Genomic DNA, 22,922 nt, shown 5'->3' on the forward strand with positions numbered 1-22,922 from the left:
GGCATTTTATCTAACATGCAAGCGTATTACCACAAATCATCATAATTTGCATAAGGTAAGGCAAATTGAGTGCATATGCAAGTGGATAATATGAAGCATGAGTAATAATTTTAGCAATTTCAACCTATTAAATCATTCAATTAGATGTTCAGGTCGCATTACGTATGATTAACAATTTATGGAAGACAACGATCATACGAGTATGCACTGGTTAGCATGTGATCATCTATTTACTACACAAATCATTAATCGTGACATGTGTTCGATAACCGGTAACCTAAGGGTAATGGTTCGCACCTTGGAGTTGTACATCGACCTTTGGACCCGCTCCTATGACTAGGGTCTTGCAGATCGGTTTGTCGGTGTCTTGCGCCAGCAAGGTTTGCTTGCAAGGGCACATGTAATCCACCTTTAATGCCCAAATTTCAAAAAAGGTTCAACAGTTACCTCTACTTGTTGCCGAGCAAGTTCATATGGTGCGGCACGGTTGTTGCTACGTTGCAGGTAATGGTGGTGGGGCAAGTTCTCAAATCAGCTCCCCACCTACACCCCTTCTCTCTCTCTCTCTCTCTCTCTCTCTCTCTCTCTCTCTCTATTGCAATTGAATTTTCATATGGGAGCAAGAAATGGGACTATTTATAGTGCCTGGAACATGCACAAATAGCCTCGGGCCCCCTTTCCTATTAAACTTGTCCTGGTGGAGGTTGTTTTCGGCCTATAGTGTCTCTCTGGGGGCCCGCTAGCCCATTTGCACTAAGGGGTAGGTATCCCACCATGGGATCTATAGTTTGTCACAATCAAGTGGAAATCAGACACTTCGATCAACCGTGGGGACTCCACTTGCGATAGACTGTCATTGACGATCTATCAGGGCTGCGGATATACGGATACAAGTGGAAAGATATACTTAACTCGTACCTCGAGTTTAGTTGCAATCTAATTGTCAGAAAATCAAAACTTCACGAAAGATTAGGGGGTTTATTTCACTTAAGTTTCAGATTTCAACCTAGGGAATTTGTGCATTTCAAGCATTTGGCTTCCAGCTCAAGTTGAGTAGTTTTAGGCACTTTCTTGATTTGCCACCTGTGATAGGCATCAAGCCCAGTGAGGCGAATGATGAGCAGCCTAAACCTATGGTCTATCTGGGCAAATTTTGTGAAAACCAACCCCGAGGTTCATTTTGGGTCTCAGTCGTACCTTCACGATCTGTGAAAGTGGTTGTTCGACCATATTCACCCCTAGTGGTTCATTTTGGGTCTCAGTCGTATCTTCACGATCTGTGAAAGTGGTTGTTCGACCCTATTCACCCCTAGTTTTTGGGGCTTCGCACGTTGGCCGTATGAAGTCCGCCTGATGCGGTCATGGGGCAGCTCCGTTGGGGACGCCCTAGGATCAAGCGCCGAATTGACTCACGTGTTACAAATTTATAGATGAAAAACTTGATTAAAAAAACGCTTTACACGAGACCGAAAAGCTTACATAGAAAGATTGAAAAACTTGCATAGAAATTCTTTACACAAAAAAATTGAAAAACTTACACGAAAAGACTTGTAGAGATTACACAAAAATACTTACCGAGATTCCAGCAGTATTAGTGGAAAGACATTGTAAAGGATTACAAAACTAAAAATTCTCACACAAAAGTCTCACTTAATGATGCTCAAGATACTCAAAAGAAAACATACAACACTTAATCTCTCCACTTTAGTGATGCTAGAGCTTTAGCCTTCCTATAGAGATGCCATTGTATCATAATAATGTGGAATTTTCTATACAAAGACACCTTGGTATTCTAATATTATTGTTTTTTTTTTATTATTGTATAGGGATTTTTGGAAATCTACTTTTGTGAATGACAACGTTTTTCTAATGAGAAAAAAGAAATTTTGTGTCTTGAATGAGGTGGAGTTAGTCGAATTTTGACAGAGGAAAAGAGATCATTTTTTTTCCCCAGCAAATCATTATGTTGCCTGTAGATCTGGCTGAAGAATTCTAAAGCTCTTTAAGAATAATGCTGATAATCGCCTGTTGACCGAGACACCGTCCGTATTCCTTTACGGAAGAGGAACATGGCCATTCAACCATTCAACCATACTAACAATTTGCTTGGGATCATCAGCCACAACTTTGGAGATGATGTGACCAAGATCTTCAATCCCATATAACCTACGGAAAATTGCTCCAGTGCGTAACTCACAGAGCCCCTGGTTGCAGACACTTCGACAATTCAATCGCTTGATCTAGACTCTATGTTAGCTCCGGCATAGATTTTATGGGCTACCAAACAAGTATCACATGAATTTGACAATCATAACTAGATGATCATTAGCCTCTATAATATGAACAGTCCTAATCATTTACAAAAGTGGTTCCAATCAACTTTGATCAATCCATATGTTGGAGCCCATTATAGATTGCTTATGATTCTAAATAGTCACTTTTGTCAGGAAATCCTAACCATCCCATCCATGGCCAGTAAAAAGACTGCAAAAATAAGGCCTAATCAGGGATGTATTGGATCATCCGATGGGTGTAATTTTTTGCATGGTACTCCATAAAATGTGCTGTGGACTCAATAGACAATTCAGATAGATCGATCCAATCGGCCAAAAGGCCTAATGAAACAAGGAGCACTATAAACTTACACTGCTCTGAAAGCACTGGAACATTTCTCGTGTTCTGTTTTTTTTTTCACAACACCCACTCACACCCACAGAGTCTACCACTGAGCCATGGATAGGGACGCATGGCCTCTTCTGTTCTTATGTTCTCTCAATACGATCAAATATCAACATAAATAGAGTGAACGAGTATGCTCTGTAAATTAGGATTATTATCAAAGAAAACAGTAATGAACTTTGTAGGGATGTATACTTTGTGGGGATTTTTGTGATAAAATTCTTCAAAATCAGTGTTCTCGGTTCTAGTTTGCTAAGACTAGATGAGTCTCTCTCAAAATCAGTGTCATGTGACCCGGATAGGAACATCTCCAATCGAGTTAACTCAGCTGGCTCAGTCACTTACTTTTAGAGCTATCTTGAGAGGATGAAGCTCCATGAACTTACAACACCAGCTGCATGATATCACTTCCCTAAGTTGATTGATATCAGTTCTTTTACAATTGGTAAAATCAACGGTAATAACAATAATAATAATAATAATAATAATAATAAGAACTACTTTTGAAAGATTGAAAATCATACACTTCCATGTTGATGCCATTAAGAGCTAACACTGACAATCCAAGAGGAAAACACCTCCCCAAGGTAGTCGGGATACTATTGACATTGCACGGAGATAACATTCCGAGGATGAAATGGTGGGGCACATGGCACACCGATCAGTGAAGAACCTCTTTGAGCCCCCATGAAAGAGTGACTGCCAGCAGATCATTAAATTATAGCTGTGCCTATTGCATATGGCATTGTTTTTTTACGTGTTGAATGGCAAACATCGGAGAATTCCCATTGCATGTAACAAAATGGAAACAAAATCATATATTAAATTAGAGTTTGGACATTTACAATTCATCCAATTACAGAGGAAAAGCTTCCTTGACACGAAATGTTTGCTGATGAAAATATTTGTGATTGGCTGTGAATATGATCAAGTCAGCTGTGAAGTTGTCGGCTGGTCATCTTGATTCTTTTCAACAAGTACATACCTTGAAGGAGGACCGAACATGCTCAACACCACCTGCAATCAATCACAGTTGCATGAAAATCGTTTATTTTTACACACATTACACAGAGATGATCAACTAACGTGTGCATTGACAGTTACATGAAATCCACCCTAGCCATCATGTGCATCATGCCATTTTATGCTCCGGGCCCTCAAATTAGTAGAGTCCATGATTTGGGTGGGACAACACCAAAGGAAACAGTTGGGAGGAGATAAAACAGCCAACCTTTATTTCACTAGGACGCACTTGAATAGTATAATGGCCAATTTTTGGGCCCTGGGCCTTACGTGAGATGAGTCACCTGATGGTCGGAGTGGATTTCATGTAAACAGCATGGTGCCCCTGCATCAAATCAAGAGTGAGCATCCTCCTCCCAACCGTTTCCCTTGGTGTGGCCCAACTGACTACAACTTTTGGGCCTATGGCCTAACATGGGGCAATGCACCTGATAGAGTAGATTTCACATATACATCACAGTTGGGCACCACGGTGGGCCATGCAAGTTTGCTCGCATATAAGGTCTCCTATGAGCAGCAAGAGGCTCTTTGTGTGTGTGTGATCATGCACGCACTTTTTCAAACCTTTGGGAAGGGATTCTAAATGGATTAAGATAGTGATATGCACATAAATGAGAAAATACTTCAATTCTTACAGGCAGAAAGACAAGCCCATGTAAGAACCCGATCAGGACCAACGCGAGATACATTTGGAAATAATAAACCTGTAAAACGTATGAAGTAGAATTTAGAACCCCGAATATTGCAAGAGCATATATAAGCAACAGATCAGTGTGAGGGAAGGTAAGAGTTACAAACCACAAAAATTTCTGATCGTGCAAAGCGTAGGACAATCACTCCAACAAGTTTCGTCAGCGTGATTCCACTGCAAATAACCCAAGATCACTTATCGGCAACAAAAATGGAGGAAGAAGGAAATTGAATTATCATCCCAGCAATTAAGGATTTCCACTGAATGAGATGTGGCTCAATCAGTGCTAATGGATCCAGAACTCAAGTTAAAAATGAAAGGTTTGGATGCAATTCTTTCCAATGGTTTTATGGGTCTTGACACTACAATAAAATAGAGGAATTATTGGGCCCTGATATATCAGGATGTGTATATCATCTTGATGCTTGTATGTGGAAGAGGTGCCCATGGTTCAATTATACAGATACTTGACCTGATGGCCCCTGTCGTGTATAGGAGATGCCCCAAAAATATCTAATGCTTCAAAGATCCTAACCCTTCTGTTAATGGACTTCAAATAGACAGTTGACTAGAAGTAGCAAAAGTGAGAAGGTCATAAGTTTTGGATGGTTAGCCTCTTTAAATTGGGAAATTCTGGGGAACCCCCACCTAGTCAGACCCATCACAATGGTCAGGACCATCATAACATCCCAATTCCCACTTGTAAGGTCTGGGAGGAATTGGGACACTAAATATAGCTTGATGTGGTGTCAAGAGCCACGACCCATCCAAACTGATGTCCGTTGTCTGCCCCCAATAATATGAAACCACCTCTTTGTGGCAAGTCGCAGCATAAGATTCCACTTGTGCCGATTGGTGCAAGTTCTGATCATTACCTTCAGGCATACTTCCCAAGGAGAAAAAGAAAGAAAAACAAAAATAAATGAAGCTTACCTGAACACAGAAGCTCCCATTGTACTTAGAGCCTCTTTGGCCCGTTGTCCCCTATCCCCATTGCTAACCTGTAAAAAGTGGAGTCAAGATACAGTCAGGACAAACCATATCCACAATTCTATGCTGGGTTATGCTTTGTATTATTACAGTCATGGTGATTACACAACCAGAGGATCTTGTCTATCATGCAGGTATTTTATGCCATGAATTATTATTAGTCAACAGATGGTAGGTGAGAAAGTCAGTCAACACCTATTGACACAAAGTTTGGAGCCAAGTCTGTGCATGATGGTCTTCTGACTCTCCATTTAAATCCTAGGTCTACTATTGTTAGATGCCAGCATCCTCAGACATTATTGGGACCAAAGTACCTCAATTGCCAGATCATGATGTGGACCACATTTCTCAACATGCACTGCAATCCCAGTTATATAGGGCATGTTTATAAGGTAAGGGCAAGTCCCTCCCCTCCTTCAAGCAGTGGTTCAGCAGTTTCATGGCAGCAGTTAGCTCTGAGTGGGCTTGGGTGGGAGATGGTTCCCTAGCAGTGATGAACAGGACAGAAGGGGAAAAAGAAAAGGAAAAAAAAAAAAAGGAAAGAAAAGAGATTAGTTGATCATTAGATCTAGAAGAAAATTGTCAAAATTGCTCTTCTTTTGGTTTTCTTCTCAGGGTATGGCAGCGGTTCCCTCGGTATTTTCTTCCACAGTTTAGTCCAGGGTATGACAGTGGTTCCCTCAATCTCTTGATCTCGATCTTTCCCTGTCTCAGATAGTATTTTCTTCCACAGTTTGTGTCCAGGGTATGGCAGTGGTTCCCTCGATCTCTTGATCTCGATCTTTCCGTCTCAGATAGTATTTTCTTCCACAATTTGTACACTTAAACATCCCTTGACAAGTCTCAACAGTACAAGTGCCAGCATTCTTTACCTCCTTGATCTTTTTCTTGTCTAGGATAGAATTTTCTTCCACAGTTCATACCTTGACTCACTTAAACAATTCCCCTCCTTGACTCAAGGTTTTAAGACTCAAAAAAGTCCTGTGCGACTTGTCCAAGTCAACTCGGACTTGATCAAAACCAATCTGGTTCAATACCCTGAGTCACCCCTGACTTGGGCAAGTCATGGTTCGAATCGAGACTGAACAAGTCAAACTGAGTTGTACAGTCATTTAACCATGTTGGCACTTGTAGGCATTGTAATTTATTTTTATTTTTTCCAGAGGAATATAAGCAGAGATTGGATAGAATAGACATTGTTGAATTTGTTGATTCTCAAGCATTTGTAGATTGAACCAAGATTGAGAATTGAGATTGCTTTAGCATTTTAGTTCAGATGGCCTTTTTTTTTTCTTTTTGAAATCTGTAAATAAGATTTTGCTGTTTCTTTCCTTCTTCTTCCTTTTGTTTAAAATACATTTTTTTGAAGACCAACTTTGGAGATCTTTGGGTGGCTGTTTGAGAAACCTACTTCAACATTGCTGAATTGATTAATCTCTACCCCATTTGGTAATTGGGGGATGTCATGTCTTTATCTGCATTTCCTTTTTACATTGTGGCTGTTTTTATAGGGAAACAAAGCTTATCTTCTGTGATGTGCTGCAATACAATGGACAGATGGATATTTTGTGCATCTGTTGCCCCATGACTCGATCCACCAACCCAATGTGATCTTGAGATAGATCATTCTCATCAACCTCACATATAAAACTGACATTTTATCAGAGATGTAGTCTTGGAACAAAATGGCAAATTCAGAGTAATTCTCATGGTCGATAAAACAAAATTCACATAGGATACTGGAAACATCATAAAATCACAAATGAGTATAGAGTGTGCGAGTGATCCAGGGTTTGATCCCTGGTTGTCATACCTTATAAACCTTAATTACCAATATATATAAAAAAAAAAAAAAAATCATAATCGCAAATCAGGAAAACAGAACTAAATTCAATGAAGAGCATGATGCAAACATATTTACAAATACTTTCAGTTTGATAGCACTATAATTGGATACAATGGGGCTCAACCATACTGACCGAGAAAGCATGTGTTATGTGGACGCAAAACTCAACAGCAATCCCTATCGACATTACAAGGTTTACAACGGAGACTGCATTCAGTTGGATATCCAGAATTGCCATTACACCCTGCAGACATTCACTTTTTAGCATGAGAATAAAAAAGAAAAAAGAAGCAAAATATATTGCTGAACAACACAACAGTGCAACATATCAGGAACACAAATAAATGCATTTTGTTCTTGGTCCCTTAATAATCCAAAATAGAGAAGACAATGCCAGGGTAGAAAGTACACTATACACCAAGACTTTCAGATGTGCACATGTTTAACGAAGCCATATGTGTGAATAAAAGAAGACAGATTATATGACATTTTGAATGAATTGAGTTAATTTTCTTTTTTTCCTACAACGGAATACAATTATCTATTAGTGTGATAACTTAAATAGTTTTGTGGAATGATTCTAGATATTTATCTTGTAATTTGCGGTTTTATTAGTATCATTTGGAAATCAAGTTTTGGCACATAGGGAAGAAATTTGAGCTTTTACTAACAATAGTCTGATTGTCAAGTTTAGGTTCTTTTCCATTGTTTAGCGTCAAATGGTCAAACAATAATTACCTTTCAAAAAATTAAAAAGGTCAAACAATAAATGCTATGGAATTGCCATGCCCAAAGCAATTAGATGCTAGCAAGAAACTATTAGTGTGGCTTGCGTCTACCAATGAAGCAGTCCACATGAAGAACTCTTCCTTGTTTTAAGCAAATGTTCCAGAAAGCTATCTTAACAGTGGTAAGCAACAATCAGCAAGAAGAAATGGATTAGAAACCTCAATCAACCAAAAAATGCAGGCGAACTCGGACTCAACCATCAAGAAATATTACAATCCAAGGGGTCCAAAATCCCCAAAAAAAGGCTCACTAAAGTATTTTAATAAAACCCCCATATCTCATGTTGTGTTGTCCATAATACCTACTGAAACAATAAAAAATTTAGTGGGTGTCTCACATAAACAGAGACCATTATAATCATGGTGTGCCATAAAGGCCGTTACATAAAGATAACGGTGGCAACCGTTACACAATACGGGGTCGTAAAGGCTGTAACGGCCGTTGCAGAAAAAATGACCTGTAAAGGGCATTACGGCCCCCGTAATGGCCCATTACACCCCCTATAAAGGCTGTAAAGGCCCCGTAACGGTCCATTACGGGAAAGAAACAATTTTTTTGGAATTTTTTTTCAATAAAGGAAAAAAAAAAAAAAAAAGAGAGAGAGAGACCATAACGGCCGTTGCACCTCGTAGCGTAAAGGTAATGGTGGTGGCCATTATGGCCACCGTTATCATCATGGAATTCCTTGATAATAATTATGAAAATTTTATCATAACCATCACATGAAAGGACAGATCTTCTGCAGGAAGGAGCAAATTTCTGGAAGCCCTAAGAATAGAATTCAATAACAAAATACAACAATGTTCGATTGTCACCATCTTGAAGATTGTGCATTGAGAACAAATAACTTGAGCTTTCAGTTGCATGTCCAAGCGTTCAACAAAGGCCAGGTGTTAAATGCATAGAAACACTAGAAGATGAACAACACTTAGGAGTGCCAAAGTTGGCATACCCCAAGCAAAGGCTAATTTCTTGTGTAGGAAAGTTGGCTAGTTTAGGCTCTTCAATGAAACAAATGAAAAATCAAAATTTTGTGTTAGAAAGCAATACCTCCAAAATTTCAAGAATTTTCTACAATGGAAGACAAATCTCTTCAAAAACTATTTCACCACAGGAAGAAGAACGAAACTGCCACAGCTCACTTCTTGTTCTAGTTTCAAGCGGGGTCGATATCTGGTTTGTTGATTTTTCCCTTTCATTAATTTATTTATTTTTAACATTGACAATATTATTCCTATAAGGCCAAAGCCACAAATTTACAAGTATAGAAAGCAAAAATATTTACAATTCCCACCAACACTCTAGAAACTGAACAATAAATTTTGAAGCTAAAGCCCACTCCATCACAAGAGATTTAGCCCTTCTAAAAACCTCTAGAACGTGTCCTGTACGATTTCTAAAACACCGAGCATTCCTCTCAAGCCATATAACTGAGATAACCACTAACAAACTTAATTGGCAAACTTTTACCCCAGTTTTCCCTATGCCCCCACCATGCCACATCAACAGGAAATTACCGATGGAATCCGGTGGAATCTAGCGACACCCATGCAACTCCAAATAACTTAAAAAACTTATCCCAGACTTCTTTTGCAAGAGAGTAATGAATGAAGAGATGATCCACTATTTCCTCATCTTGAAGACATAGAAGACATACATTCGAAAGAGTGAACCCTCTTCTGCAAAGATTATCTATTGTTAGCACTTTCTTCCTCCGCACTAGCCACACGAGTGCCACCACCTTTGGAGGGGCACTGTATCGCCAAATAAACGCCATCAGACTGACCCTGTCAGTAGAGATTTCCCCGCTTATAAACGTGTAGAAGGATTTCATGGAGAACTTGTTGAACCTACCTTTTAACCATTTCATCGAATCGGAGTCTAAAAGTTACCGGAGTCGCCTTTTGATAGCAACTAGAGCAAACTAATAAAATTTGCAATTTCTTCATCCACCATATTCCTCCCACATAGCAGAGCCCATACTACTTCCTCCCTAATAATGGAAAAATAACTAGCCACCCTTAGGTCCACCTCAACTACGATCGCCGCCAACCGTGTAAAAAGATCGCTCAAACTGAACCCCTACCCACTTATCCTCCCCAAATCTTATATTATTCCTGTCCCCCAACAAGAAACAAACCACTTCCCAAACTTTTTATCACCAATGTCAAAGATTTCCATAAATATGATGATCTATACAATGATGGCGACCTAATCCACCACCTCCTTTCTTCCACCACATAATTCCCACTTATCATCTCTCTCCAATGAGAATCCTCTTCTACTTCATATCTCCAAACCCATTTCCCTAATAGGGCTTGGTTTTTTTATTTTTTTATTTTTTGAAAGATGACTAGATTTTATATAAAAAGAAAGAGAAATACAAGAAAAGAAAAAGACATCTGCTGAAGGCAGACGCCCCTAAGCAACAAGGAAACTGAAATCATAGTCCTTTAGAGGAAGAACAACAGTTGCCCATTCTAAGATTAAACATTTCGCCTTATCTGAGACTGAATCCGTAGAGTTTGAAGAATTCTCGAAACATCTCCTGTTTCTTTCCATCCATACGGACCACCAGATTGCGAGGATGGACATTCTCCAGATTTGCTTCCTCTTCTTATCCAAACTGGTACCATGCCACGCTGAGAGCAAGGAGTCCACCGAATCAGTAAACGACCAGGAGAGGCCAAACTGCAAACAGAAATCTGCCCAGATTTTGGAGATGAAAGGGCAGTGAACCAGCAGGTGATCAACCGTTTCTTCGTTCTTCATACAACATAAGTAGATGTTAGGGAGCTACATGCCCCTTTTTTTTCAAATTATCCATTGTTAGAATCCTTTTTTTTCCAACCAACCAACCAAAGCATGCTACCTTAGGAGGGACCAAATATCTCCAAATGAATGGGAACCAAAGCTCTGTTTCCGACCATGGCTGGGATAGCGCATAGAAAGGCTTGACGGAAAAAATACTTGTTTTATCCAGCCTCCATACCAGCGAATCTGCACTCTGGGAATTGGGCGATGATTGGTAGATGCAAAGAAGGTCTGCAAATTCAGGAATCTCCCAGTCTTGGAGGTTCCTCCTACAGGCCACATTCCATAGTCTTACTAGAAGAGTCCGAGAAACAGTTAGCCACAGCGACTGATTTGTCGAGGGCTAACCTGAAGATGTTTAGGAAGCGGTTTTTGAGGGCCAAGTCCCCCACCCATATGTCTTCCCAGAATCTGATGTTGACACCATTACCAATACTGAAGTCGATTCTACTAAGAACTTTTTTTTTTTCATGCTTAAGATGCCCCTCCATAGGTGGGATGCCTTATAAAGAGAAGAGCTCCTGGTCCACCAACAGCCCTCAGATAGCCCGTATTTGCTCTTAACGATAATATTCCAGAGCTTGTTGTTTTCGGTCTCCAGCCTCCAAATCCATTTCCCTAAGAAGGCACGGTTCATTTTCTTCATGTCTTTGATCCTAGCACCACCATCCTGAAGAGGCTTGCACACCTCTTTCCAATTTAGAAGATGGAATCTCCTCTTATCTTCCTTGCCGCACCAGAGAAAGTTTCGTCTTAGTCTGTCTATGGAGGCTAAGACTGTCGAAGGGCACCTATACATGGACATAAAGTAGAGAGGCAGGCTTGAGAGAGTTGATTTGATCAACGTTAGACGACCTCCCAGGGAGAGGTAGCGACACTTCCATCTCGCAAGATATTTTTCAAATCTAGCGATGATGTTGTCCCATAGATATCTAGGAGGTTGACCGATGCAAAGGGGCAGGCCGGCGAAAGAAGACGGGAGAGAGGCTGGGGCGTAGTGAAGGGTCTTGGCATATATGTCGATCTCGCCATCTTCCATATTAACCCCTATCATCTTGGATTTCGCCAGATTTACCCTTAGACCTGACACTGCTTCGAAACATCTGATTGTTGTACGCAAATCTTCTATCTTGCCAAGAGAGGCTTCGAAGAATATGAGTGTCGTCCGCGAACTGCACATGGGACAGCGGAGAGATCATCCCTGGGATGCTAATACCAGTAAGGATACCCTCGGCTTGGGCTTTATGAAGCATTCTGGATAGGGCCTCTCCCACCAAGAGGAAAAGGAATGGGGATAGGGGATCACCTTACCGCAGGCCTCTTGAGCTTTTAAAGAATCCATGAGGAGACCCGTTGATGAGGACTGAGAAATGTGTTGACCCAATGCATTCTCCTAATAGGGCTTGATTCATAACCTCCAAATTCCTAAACCTTGCTCCCCCTTGATCCCACGGTTTACATACCTCTTCCTACTTCATGAGATAAAATTTATGATAATTTCCCACTCCTCTCGCAATGTAGCATTGTATTTTGCCCGATGCACTTCCTGAAGCTATATTGCTTGCAGAATTTTTACCGTCTCCTCCTCTTGGCCCCCTAATTCCTCTTTGTTCCACCTACATTTTTTTTTTTCCTACAACTTTAACTTTTGGAATAACATGAATCATGCACCCCACCCCCCCCTAGATCGAGAAAGGGGACCACCATTTGACAACCTTTTCTGCAAATCCTATTTCTAACCAAGAAAGCTCAAATCTGAATGATCGGAGACCCTAATCTTCCTCCACTATCTCTAACAAGATCAACCATATCATTCCTAAGTATCCAATATGAAAAATGCTGCATGTTGCTAGATATCCGGCCCCCATTTTATTTCTCATGCACGAATCTAACTACATTGAAATCGTTGCCCACACACCATGTTAAGTTACATTTTCTCCTACACTCATCCAACTCCTCCCAAAATTTAGTTCGAAGCCTCAGTCGACACGGCCCATAAACCGCTATAAATACCCATCGAAAACCTGATGATACTTTTTTAAGTAACAAAGATATTGAGAATTTGGTGTCCCAAACAACTAAAATACCTGATGCTGAACCTACAACATCTAAAGCTTCCCATTCTTTTATTATGCCCCCATCATAAAGAATTGACAATGTTCTGGTTTATCCCCTACATCTTAGTTTCCTGAGACGCTACAATTTGCACTTTGAATCTTTTACAAATCTTTAATTTGGCCTTGCTTTTGCAAACACCCCAACCCCTAACAATCCAACTTGCTACCTTCATTGGACACTTGCTAACCCATATGACCCACACCAATGGTCGCCGCATCCAGATTACTTATATTTTCATTTTCCTTCTCCAAACACACCATTTCTTTGTAACCATATTTATGTTTATCGACCGTGTCATGCTGCGCTTAGAGCTAGGCAGGATCCGACCCAAAACGAAGGCCAAGATCGGGTTGGATCGAGTAGGCCCACTCAGATCCGACCGTACAACGAGTCGAGTTCAGTTTAGTGGCCAATCTGGACCGATCCGATCTGGGATCTGATCGGATCCAGTCGGGTGCTATATAACATATTTTACCTTTTTTTTTAATTACTTTTTTACTACCCTCTGCCCAAACGAAAGCCCTAAATCCCTAACCCCTCTTCTTTACGCGATCGAGCGACACCACACCCACCCATCTCGATCTGGCCACTCAGCAGCCCCACAACTCATCTTCATCGTTCATCCTCCTCCATTCATCAGGTAGGTTCCATTTTAATTTTTTTTTAAAAGGTGGCCTGCCCTGGCTCGCTGGTGGACCGCACTGGCTCGCGGGTGGTCCGGCCATGGCTCGCTATTGGTCCAGACCTGGCTAATTGGTGGTTCGGCCCTGGTCGCTAGTGGTCCAATCCTGGCTCGCTGGTGGTCCGCACCCTTCTCTCTTATGATGACTAAGGGTTTAGGGTTAGTCATTTTCTCTTACATTTCTACTTGAGCAAATATTTGGAATATCACATGATGAATTATTGTTTTAAGTGCTTGAATTTTTAGGGATAATCAAATATATGATTGTTAAGGGTATTTGGATAAATGAACATTTCTAAGTGGTTGCAATCATTAAAAAAATTGCCACCATCTTGAAAAGACTATTGAATTACCTCCATACACAAGTAAGAGTCTAGAATTAGAGAAAATGGGGAATTGAAAATAATGGTAAATGCGATAGAAAAGAATGAAAAACTGCAACATGGTAAACCAAAACATTTAGCTTCTAAAAAGAAAAAACTTAAAACAATAATTCAAGCAAGAGAAAATGACTAACCCTAAACCTTAAACCCTAACCCTAACCCTAAACCTAATCCCTAAACCCTATTTCCTAAATTGCAATTAGTAGTTAATTTGTTGGAATTACCATTTACATAGTTTATTGCTTATTGCTTATTGTTTACTGCTTAATATGTTTATATAATTGTATTACATTGCTTTTTTGTTCATCTTATCTTTGTGTATTGTATGGTTAGCTTAATATGTATTACATTGCTTTTCTTGCTTAGCTTATTATTATGACTTGTGATTATGAATTAGATAATTAGTTGCCCATTTAAGGATTTTTATGTGGTCATAAATAGATATAGTGTGTTTTTGGTGGCATAGAAATCGCTCAAATTGTCCCATTTTGGACAGTTCAAGGTTAGAAAGATAATATGCTTTCATATAACCTATTTAAATGTTCATGTTTGATCTGCAGTCCATCTCATTTCTCTCTGGATATGCTTCTTTCTTTTCTTTTCCAATAACAAATATCTTCACATTGCTTAGATATTTGGCATCGGAATGTAACGGAAAATCAACTTATCTGGAGAGGCATGGGGAGATGTTGCCGGATTTTCAGCGTAGGTATTTAAATGGGAATATGAAAGTATTACAATCGATCCAACCTTGGATGGGTAACTAATTTAACTTATTATTGTGACTTGTGATTGTGAGTTAGATAATTAGTTGCCCATTTGAGGATTTATATGGGGCCATACATAGATATAGTGTTTTTGGTGGCATAGAAATCGCTCAAATTATCCCATTTTGGATAATTCAAGGTTAGATGGATAGTATGCTTTCATACAACTTATTTAAATGTTCATGCCTGATCTCAATCCATCTCCTCATTTCTCTCTGGATATGTTTCTTCCTTTTCATTTCCAATGACAAATATCTTCATATTGCTTAGATATTTAGCATCGGAATATAACGGAAGATCAACTTATTTGGAGAGGTATGAGGAGATGCTACTGGATTTTAGGCGTGGGCATTTAAATGGGAATATGAAAGTATTACAATCCATCCAACCTTAGATGGGTAACTAATTTAAGATTTAGTATAACTCTTTAAGCATTAGATTGCTAATGCTAATATGATTTAGTGTCTTTCAACTATTAGATGGAAAGTAAGGGTCTTTCCAATACCCCAGGCGATTTGTCAGTTACATCGTCGATGATCCTGAAAGATTAAGGATTAGGTCTAGAAGATGAAGAGGTGCCTATTGATACTAGTACCTCACAGTCACATACTGGGGGAAAAGCGAAAAAAAAAAAAAAAAAAAAACAAGATCAGTAGTGTGGGACGATTTTGAAAAGTAACCCTGAAGAACGGCACCGTGAAGATACAATGTAAGTACTGCAAGACTCAATATGCTAAGCAAGCAGATGAGTCGACCACAACTCTGAAGAAACATAGTTTGAAGTGTCATAAAAAAGTGAGAACTCAGACCTCAGGGCAACAAACACTTTCATTTACCCAATCGTTAGAGAGTTCGTCGCAAGGTACATTGTTCATCTACAAGTATAACAAAGATCAGATGAATGAGTTGATGGCCAAATTTATTATTGCCAATGAAATACCATTTCAGATGGTAGAGAGTCCTGCTTTTGTCGAATTAGCCAAATGCCTTAACCCCAGATACGAGGTATCCTGTACAACAATAAAGAGAGTGTGCATGAAGATTTTTTAAAGTGAGAAGCTCAAGTTGAAAGGACAGTTGGAATCGATTTCCCGAATTAACCTAACATTAGATCTGTGGACGGCATCCAATCAACGAAAGGGATAAATGTCACTAACTGCTTACTACGTTGATGTCGAATGGAGGCTCTGCAAGAGAATCAAAAACTTTTGTTATCTTGCACCTCCTCACACTGGATTGATGATTTCAAACTGCATGTACAAATGTCTTGTGGAGTGGGGAATTGAGAAGAAAATCTCCTCAATAACTTTAGACAATGCCTAAGAAAATGATAGCATAATAATGAATTTGCGGAACTAGTTTAGGGCCACCAGTGACTTGTCTTTTGGTGGAAAGATACTTCATGTTAGGTGTTGTGCCCACATCCTAAACTTGATTGTACAAGATGACCTTAAAACAATTGAGCTAACGATCGAGAACATAAGAGAGAGTGTAAAGTACATACGGGGGTCACCTTCACGATTAAATACATGAAATGAGATCGTGAAGCGGTTGAATTTATCATCTCAGAGAATGATGAAGCTGGATGTCATGACACGTTAGAATTCAACTTTTGAAATGTTGGATTCGGCGATAGCTTTTAAAGATACATTCTCTCACTATGTGGAGCGTGATATTGCGTATCTTTGGTTGCCTTCTGAAGATGATTAGTCAAGAGCTGAATCAAGTCGCAAGTTCCTTTTAATTTTTTACAACACAACGAACAAATTTTCAGGAAGCTAGTATCTAACAACAAATATATTTTTACCAGAACTTTGGAAGGTAAAAGATACCTTGCACAAAAGTAGTAGTGGACTAAACTTTTTACAATTAATGACCATGGGTATGCAGGTAAAGTTTGATAAGTATTGGTCTGAGTGTAGTCTGGTAATGGCTGTTGTAGTTGTTCTTGATCCTCAATACAAGATGATCATGGTTGAATTCATATGTAGTAAGTAGTATGGTGTGATGAGTGCCCCTGAGGTCGATAAGATTCGTGATGCAGTCAATGATTTATACAATTTCTGTGTACGCCGTAAAAGACAAATCTCCTCACGCGGGTTCTAGTTCTACTGTTGATGAACCGCCAAAAGAAACAGTAGATGATTTCATGTCTTCCGTGGCATAGCGGCATGAGACTCAAATGCAAACACTTGTATCGGAACTTGAAAACTATCTCAAGGAGTCACTTGTAAAATTCAAAGGCGATGAATTTGATGTTTTGGACTGGTGGAAGACGAAATCTCGTGATTCACAATACTCTGTGCTCTCGTTAATGGCACGAGACATATTATCACTTCCAATTTCAACTATGGTTTCGGAATTTGCTTTTAGTACATGAAGTAAGGTCGTGAACAACTATCAAAATTCACTTGCACCAGAATCGGTTGAAGTGCTCATTTGTGCACAGGATTGGCTACATCCGATATGGGGGAAAGGGAACTCTATTGATGAGGAGTTCGAGGGAAAAGAGAGTGAAAAACAAGATGAGACAGTTCCTATAGGATAAGACATTGCCTTTTATTTCTCTTTCATTTGCTTACAAGTTATATCAAGATATTTGTAATTATTTTTTGATTACTTAAATTGTAATATTTTATAGGTAAATGGATATTTCTCTCTTTTCATTTATACCATTCAATTAGTTAATGTTGCTTAAATCTCATATTATATGGTTGGGTAATTGCATTCATTCATCACTATAACTTCTTCTTTTTTAATGTTGCCTTAACATAACCAGATATATTTCTTTTAAAATATACACATGTAGATATGTCATCGGAAGATGATGAATCGGCAGATATTTGAGATTATGAAGTCCAAGTCTACTCCCAAGATGGAAAGATAAAGTTACAATGTAAGTCATGTAGAAAGCAATTTGTAAACAAAGCAAATCGACTGAAATTACATTTGGCTTATCGGGGAAGAGACGCTACACCATGTAACAAAGCTCCTCAGGAAGTCTAGGATTTATTTCGAGCCATTCTCAACTCAAATACAAAGACATTCTACACCCCTCCCCCTACAATTACAACCAATACAACTAGCCACATAATATATAGAAGTAGGCCTATTATAAAGGAAGGGTTAAGCAAAGGAACTGCCTTCAGCTGCAGGCCTTCCACAGTTAGTAAAGAAGAAGAACAAGAGAGAATTTTAAGGGAACAAGAAGAAAACAATTATAAAGAGGCCATAAAAGAAAGCTTGAAAATGGCTTCCAGATCAAGGAGCACCAAACAATAACCCCTTCTGAGACAACATAATGCTGAAGCAGGCATGAGCACGAGTAAATCATCGAAGTTTTTTAAAATTCTCCCAGCATTTTATAGGCGATTGGGAATCCCATACAAATCTGATCATAAAAAGCAATTGAAAAGGCTTGTTCAATCTATGAATGAGGACGATGGGAAGACATCTCCACCATCCGATTCAACAGAGGCGAACGACCATCTTTTGGACACCTCCGGCTTGGGAGTCAACCCAGAGTTCTTGATGTAGAGCGGGTCACGGACACTTTCATGTCCAAGATGGACCAGAGAAGGCCCGATCAGAGGCAGAAGTCATCAAGACCGTCCGAACCTTAAAACAGGCATATCTCACATACCGGAATGAGTTACTCGATGTACCCTATATGATTTTGGGGTAGGACGAGCTACTTTAGCCAACCAACCTGACATGGCCAGGTTGCCCATGCCGAATTTGCGAGATTCCATCATATCGACGGCCGAATTCCATGTTTAATTCCGTTTTTACTATAAATAGTAAGTTTTAGTTTGATTATAACTCTTCATCCGTTGGGCTTTAGGAGTTGTGTCCAACATGAAAAGTGCTTAGAATAATTAGGAGAATAACGTGGTTAAGCCACATAGGAAACTTACTATAAAAAGTAAATTTACTATTTATAGTAAGTTACGAATTTCTAAGAGTTTTAGTTATAGTTTGCTTCTGGTTTCTCTCTTATTGCTTGGTATACCTATTTAAAGGGTTGTGAACTCGTTTATTTCATGAATCAATCAAATTTCAAATTTATTTCTATTTTCTTGCTTTTTTTCCTCGTGGATTCTAGAAGTCTCTGTGAGGAGTCTAGAGAAGCTCCGTGGATTCGGAGTAGTTATCCTTGATGAAGACGGTGATCGACCTCATCACGTTCATCCCTGCGTCAATTCTCCTATAGTTGAAGCCGTAAAAAGAGAACCAAAGGATGATTCTGGTTACGAAGGTGGAGGTGGAGGAGGGGGTTACTATTACGAACAAGGTTCATCTGGTTATATGTCACAAAGGCATTCATCATACAAAAGTTATTGAATATATGAAAGTTTTACCTAATCTGCATGTGTATGTTAGGTTTATTTACTTTTGATTTTGGACATGATTTATTTACTTTGTTTCTTTTATGGACGTAGTTTATTTACTTTGGAAGTTGATCTGTGATATTTTAAGTTTTTAACAGTTGAATGACCTATCTAAATGGTCTAACGTATTGATATCATGCACTGATGCACATATGCGAATATGCGATCATGACATATGCGATCTGGCACAAACGCGATTGCATATGCGATGTATAGACTCTTAATCTCTCTTATATTTCCACTCTAAGTCTTAATCTCTCTTTTAATTGATTTTATTTGTCTCAAATAAATTTTAAATATATGTAAAATTAGTTATTTAATAACTTAGGAAAGTTACCCTTAATTTCTTTTTTTTTACAATTTTTTGAAATTTTTTGAAAAATTAAAAATTAAAAATTAAAACAGAAGACTCGATCCAAACCATACCCAACCCGATCCGACTCAGTTTCATTGACCGAGTCGGACTCAGTTCGGGTCAAGCCAGCAGTGCATCGAATCGAGTCAGATAACCCACCTCTAGCTGCGCTGGATGCCTACCGCTTTCTTCCACAAATTTGAACAGAGCCACATAATCCTCAGGCCCATCGTCAAACATAACCCCACTAACTGTGCAATTTCCACTATAACCGACTTTATAATCTTCATACCTTGGGTCATTGACATTTTTTTTATCTGTAATTGATTCGGCTCACATGCTTGGTTAGCTCAGTTGACTTCCCTTGGAGATAAATCTGTTGCTTCTACAATCGCTACCTAACGCTTAATTCTTAGTGGGGTTATTATTACAAGTTCATCCATCTCCTTATTGCCCTCCGGATCAGGAAGCCCCTACCGCCACTGGGTACTTACATCTATCATTGCCGACGTTGGGGAAGGTGGACTATGATCTTTCTCTTCATCATCTTCCATTGAAGATAAATCCTCTTTGAAAACACCGTAGGGCACTAAACTGGAGTTGGACTCTGTTGCTGAGCTACGTTGACACTAGAGCCTATTCCCATAAACTGTTGCATCTGGACCTCCAACATATCCTCCCTGGTAGCATAAATGCATGATAGCCTCCTGAAATAACATTTGACTCACCATGGAAGCCTGAGATCACTACTTAGGGTCACAATCACATCGAGGGAAGTTTTTGTTCTAGCCATCTTTCCATCTCCCTCTCCTACTGCTGTCTTCCACTTGTTTCTGTGAGAAGTCGATCGTCCTCGGGTTGTAAAGGGAAAGCACTACCACACGTGCTAGTTAAATAAGTTATTTTTGGCCCGTGTGAGAACTGGAAAGGATTCCGCATGTGACAATAGATTCACATAGGAAAGAGGCACAATTTATTAACTCGGACGAAACACCACTAGACCCGCTCCCTCTCTTTGGCATTAAATGTGTCGTCAGATACCACACCACGTCTCACACATGCATTAGCCATTTCGACAGGTTCCGTCTTTCTCATTAAAACTACAAAGAGACACTGCCTCCTTGCTTCTCCTCCACACTGTGTGCTAAGAGGGACTTTACCTGCCCCACCTTTTTGCTGGTTGATAGAAAGACGACACGGGTTGCCTTTTGTAACGGGTGCTCCACAAGCGTAATCCTCTTGTATACCTTCTTCACCTACCAGCTCGACCGCCATGGTTAGACTTCTGCTTCCTTCTCCACCTTCTAACAAATGGCCCTCTAGTTCATGCACCACCTTTACGACCACCTTAGCATTGTCAACTCTTAACATAATCGCCATCGGAAAGGAGTCGAGTTTCTTCTTCCTAACTCACAATCTAGGAAATCGCAGCTCCTTATTGTTGTTTGTGCAAGAGTTGATCGACGGCATGGATCCAATGCATGCTTGTAGATGTCATCTATCCAAAACTCCATCGGAATGTTTCGGATTTGATACCAGTGGTCCTCTTAGTACAATTTGCAGGTGAAGAACACTATATAAATATGTTCTTAACAATTCAAAGAAACCAAGAAGACATCCTCCTGGAGTCTCTTCACCACGGTCTTCTTCATCCATCCCCTTACAGTTTTGAACCAACTAGTCCACCATCTCCATCTCCTTCAGACACGGTTCTACTGAGGCAACAAAACCGAGCCCAAAACTCTTCAAGGAGTCCTCTAGCACCTTCCTATTAATGCGCGCCTCTGGCCCCCCCTCCGTAAGAACCCTCCACGCCCACTTCTTTACTAGAGGCTCCCCTTTTTCTGGATTCTCAATCCCCTGCCTTGAGGTGTTCATGACGGCCTCTTTGAAAGACCTTCTAGCTCCCATACTCAAAAGAGCCAGAGCAGGGTCCTGCAATGACAACGCTACTTCCCTCGGCTTCGCCATCAATTGTGTTCTATTTTCTATCTTCCCTTGCTTCTTCCAACTCTCCCCTTCCCTGTTCTTTTGTTTTGGGTTGTACCTTGCTCTCTGTACACTAAACAGTGCCTCCAAATCTCTCCCCGTTTAGCAACTGAACTTCCCTTTCAATCTCCTTCATAGAGTTCATTCAAACTAAAGCAAAACCTCGGAGGTTGTTAGAGTTTCTTTCTCATGGTATCACAATCTCCATGATAATCCCCGCATGCCCAAATACTCTTTTGAAGTTGACCTGCTGCCATCCTACCGGGAAACTGTCGACAAACAGCCCTTTGATGAGCCACCTTCTTCTTACTAATTCTCCCGGTTTCCCTATGCGTCTTCTCCCCCCAAAACCCCATCGCAATCAAAGATCATCAGTAAAGCCTGTTTTCCTCTCTTTTCCGGTAATGGTTCTCCCGGTTCAACTCATCTGCTATTTTTCTCTCGCCAAATTGGTTTGTTCTTTTATGACTTTAATTGTTGTAATTTCACTTCAGTGACATGTCTGCAATGCGTGTGCATGTGTGGGTGTTCTTTTGTGTAATATGCACCTGTAGATACTATTTTCATAATGGTTTTAATTAAAAGAAATGTGGGTGCATCACTAAATAACCAGGTGTGTGTGTGTGTGTGAGAGAGAGAGAGAGAGAGAGAGAGAGAGAGAGAGAGAGAGAGAGAGAGTTCTCATGAGAGGGGGGAGCCAGGAGCCTACCATAAGATCCACAACAATCATTGCCAGCACCATTATAATAATTGCTGAGCTCCATAAGCTGCATACATTGATCAATGTAGGCATAGTCAATCAAAGACAGTATTTGTTTTCAACAGGCAAACAGTTCACCATAACCCAACAACTGTAAATCAATGGTAGTAAATAACACGAACCTGCAAGTGATAACCAGACAAACGATAAATACAGCACCTGTTAAATCACCAAATGAAACAATGAATCCAGGATTGGACAAAAGTGCAAATACAACAAGTACTATTTAAAGAGGTCTCAAGTCCAACCGATTGGACCACATGTTACGGTCCACTCAGCTCACAACCTCTAACAGTGGCTGTGTGTGTGCTACCCAATCCGGACAATAGGTTGGGCATACCATGGGGACTTATGCAAAAATCATCCACATCAACTCATTGAGTAAACCACACTTTTTTAATTCTATTATCAATGGCTAGACATTGTTTTCTATGTTGGGCCCTCCTGATGAGTAGATGCGGCTGATTTTTGCACTAGGTGATCCTCATGGTGGAGCAAATCAATTGGAAGGGTCGGATGTCGTATTTGGTTGGAATTAAACAGCTGGGTGGACCATAACTTGTGGTCCAACCAATTGGACTTGATACCTATTTAAAACACAAACTTACTTGAACAAAATACGATAAAATGAAGAAAATGTAACAG

The 22,922-nt window shown here is 39.9% G+C and overlaps 1 protein-coding gene across 4 annotated transcripts in view; it reads right to left on the reverse strand.

Moving 5' to 3' along the window:
- Positions 1-3,443: 3,443 nt before the first annotated feature.
- Positions 3,444-22,922, reverse strand: part of LOC131243314 (uncharacterized) — a 135,474-nt gene continuing 115,995 nt past the window's right edge. For 3 of the 4 annotated variants that reach the window (XM_058242565.1, XM_058242562.1, XM_058242561.1), the window contains 7 exons: positions 22,400-22,436; positions 22,227-22,284; positions 7,363-7,473; positions 5,327-5,394; positions 4,501-4,567; positions 4,338-4,406; positions 3,444-3,696 (listed from right to left, as the gene is read on the reverse strand). In XM_058242565.1, the coding sequence (XP_058098548.1) occupies positions 3,607-3,696; positions 4,338-4,406; positions 4,501-4,567; positions 5,327-5,394; positions 7,363-7,473; positions 22,227-22,284; positions 22,400-22,436 (500 nt within the window). In that variant the 3' untranslated portion in view covers positions 3,444-3,606. Of the gene's footprint in view, positions 3,697-4,337; positions 4,407-4,500; positions 4,568-5,326; positions 5,395-7,362; positions 7,474-22,226; positions 22,285-22,399; positions 22,437-22,922 lie in introns of those variants that run through there. The other variant, XM_058242564.1, reaches the window with a different exon arrangement.

The sequence above is a fragment of the Magnolia sinica genome, chromosome 4 (genome assembly GCF_029962835.1).
Source record: "Magnolia sinica isolate HGM2019 chromosome 4, MsV1, whole genome shotgun sequence".
NCBI lineage: Eukaryota > Viridiplantae > Streptophyta > Magnoliopsida > Magnoliales > Magnoliaceae > Magnolia > Magnolia sinica.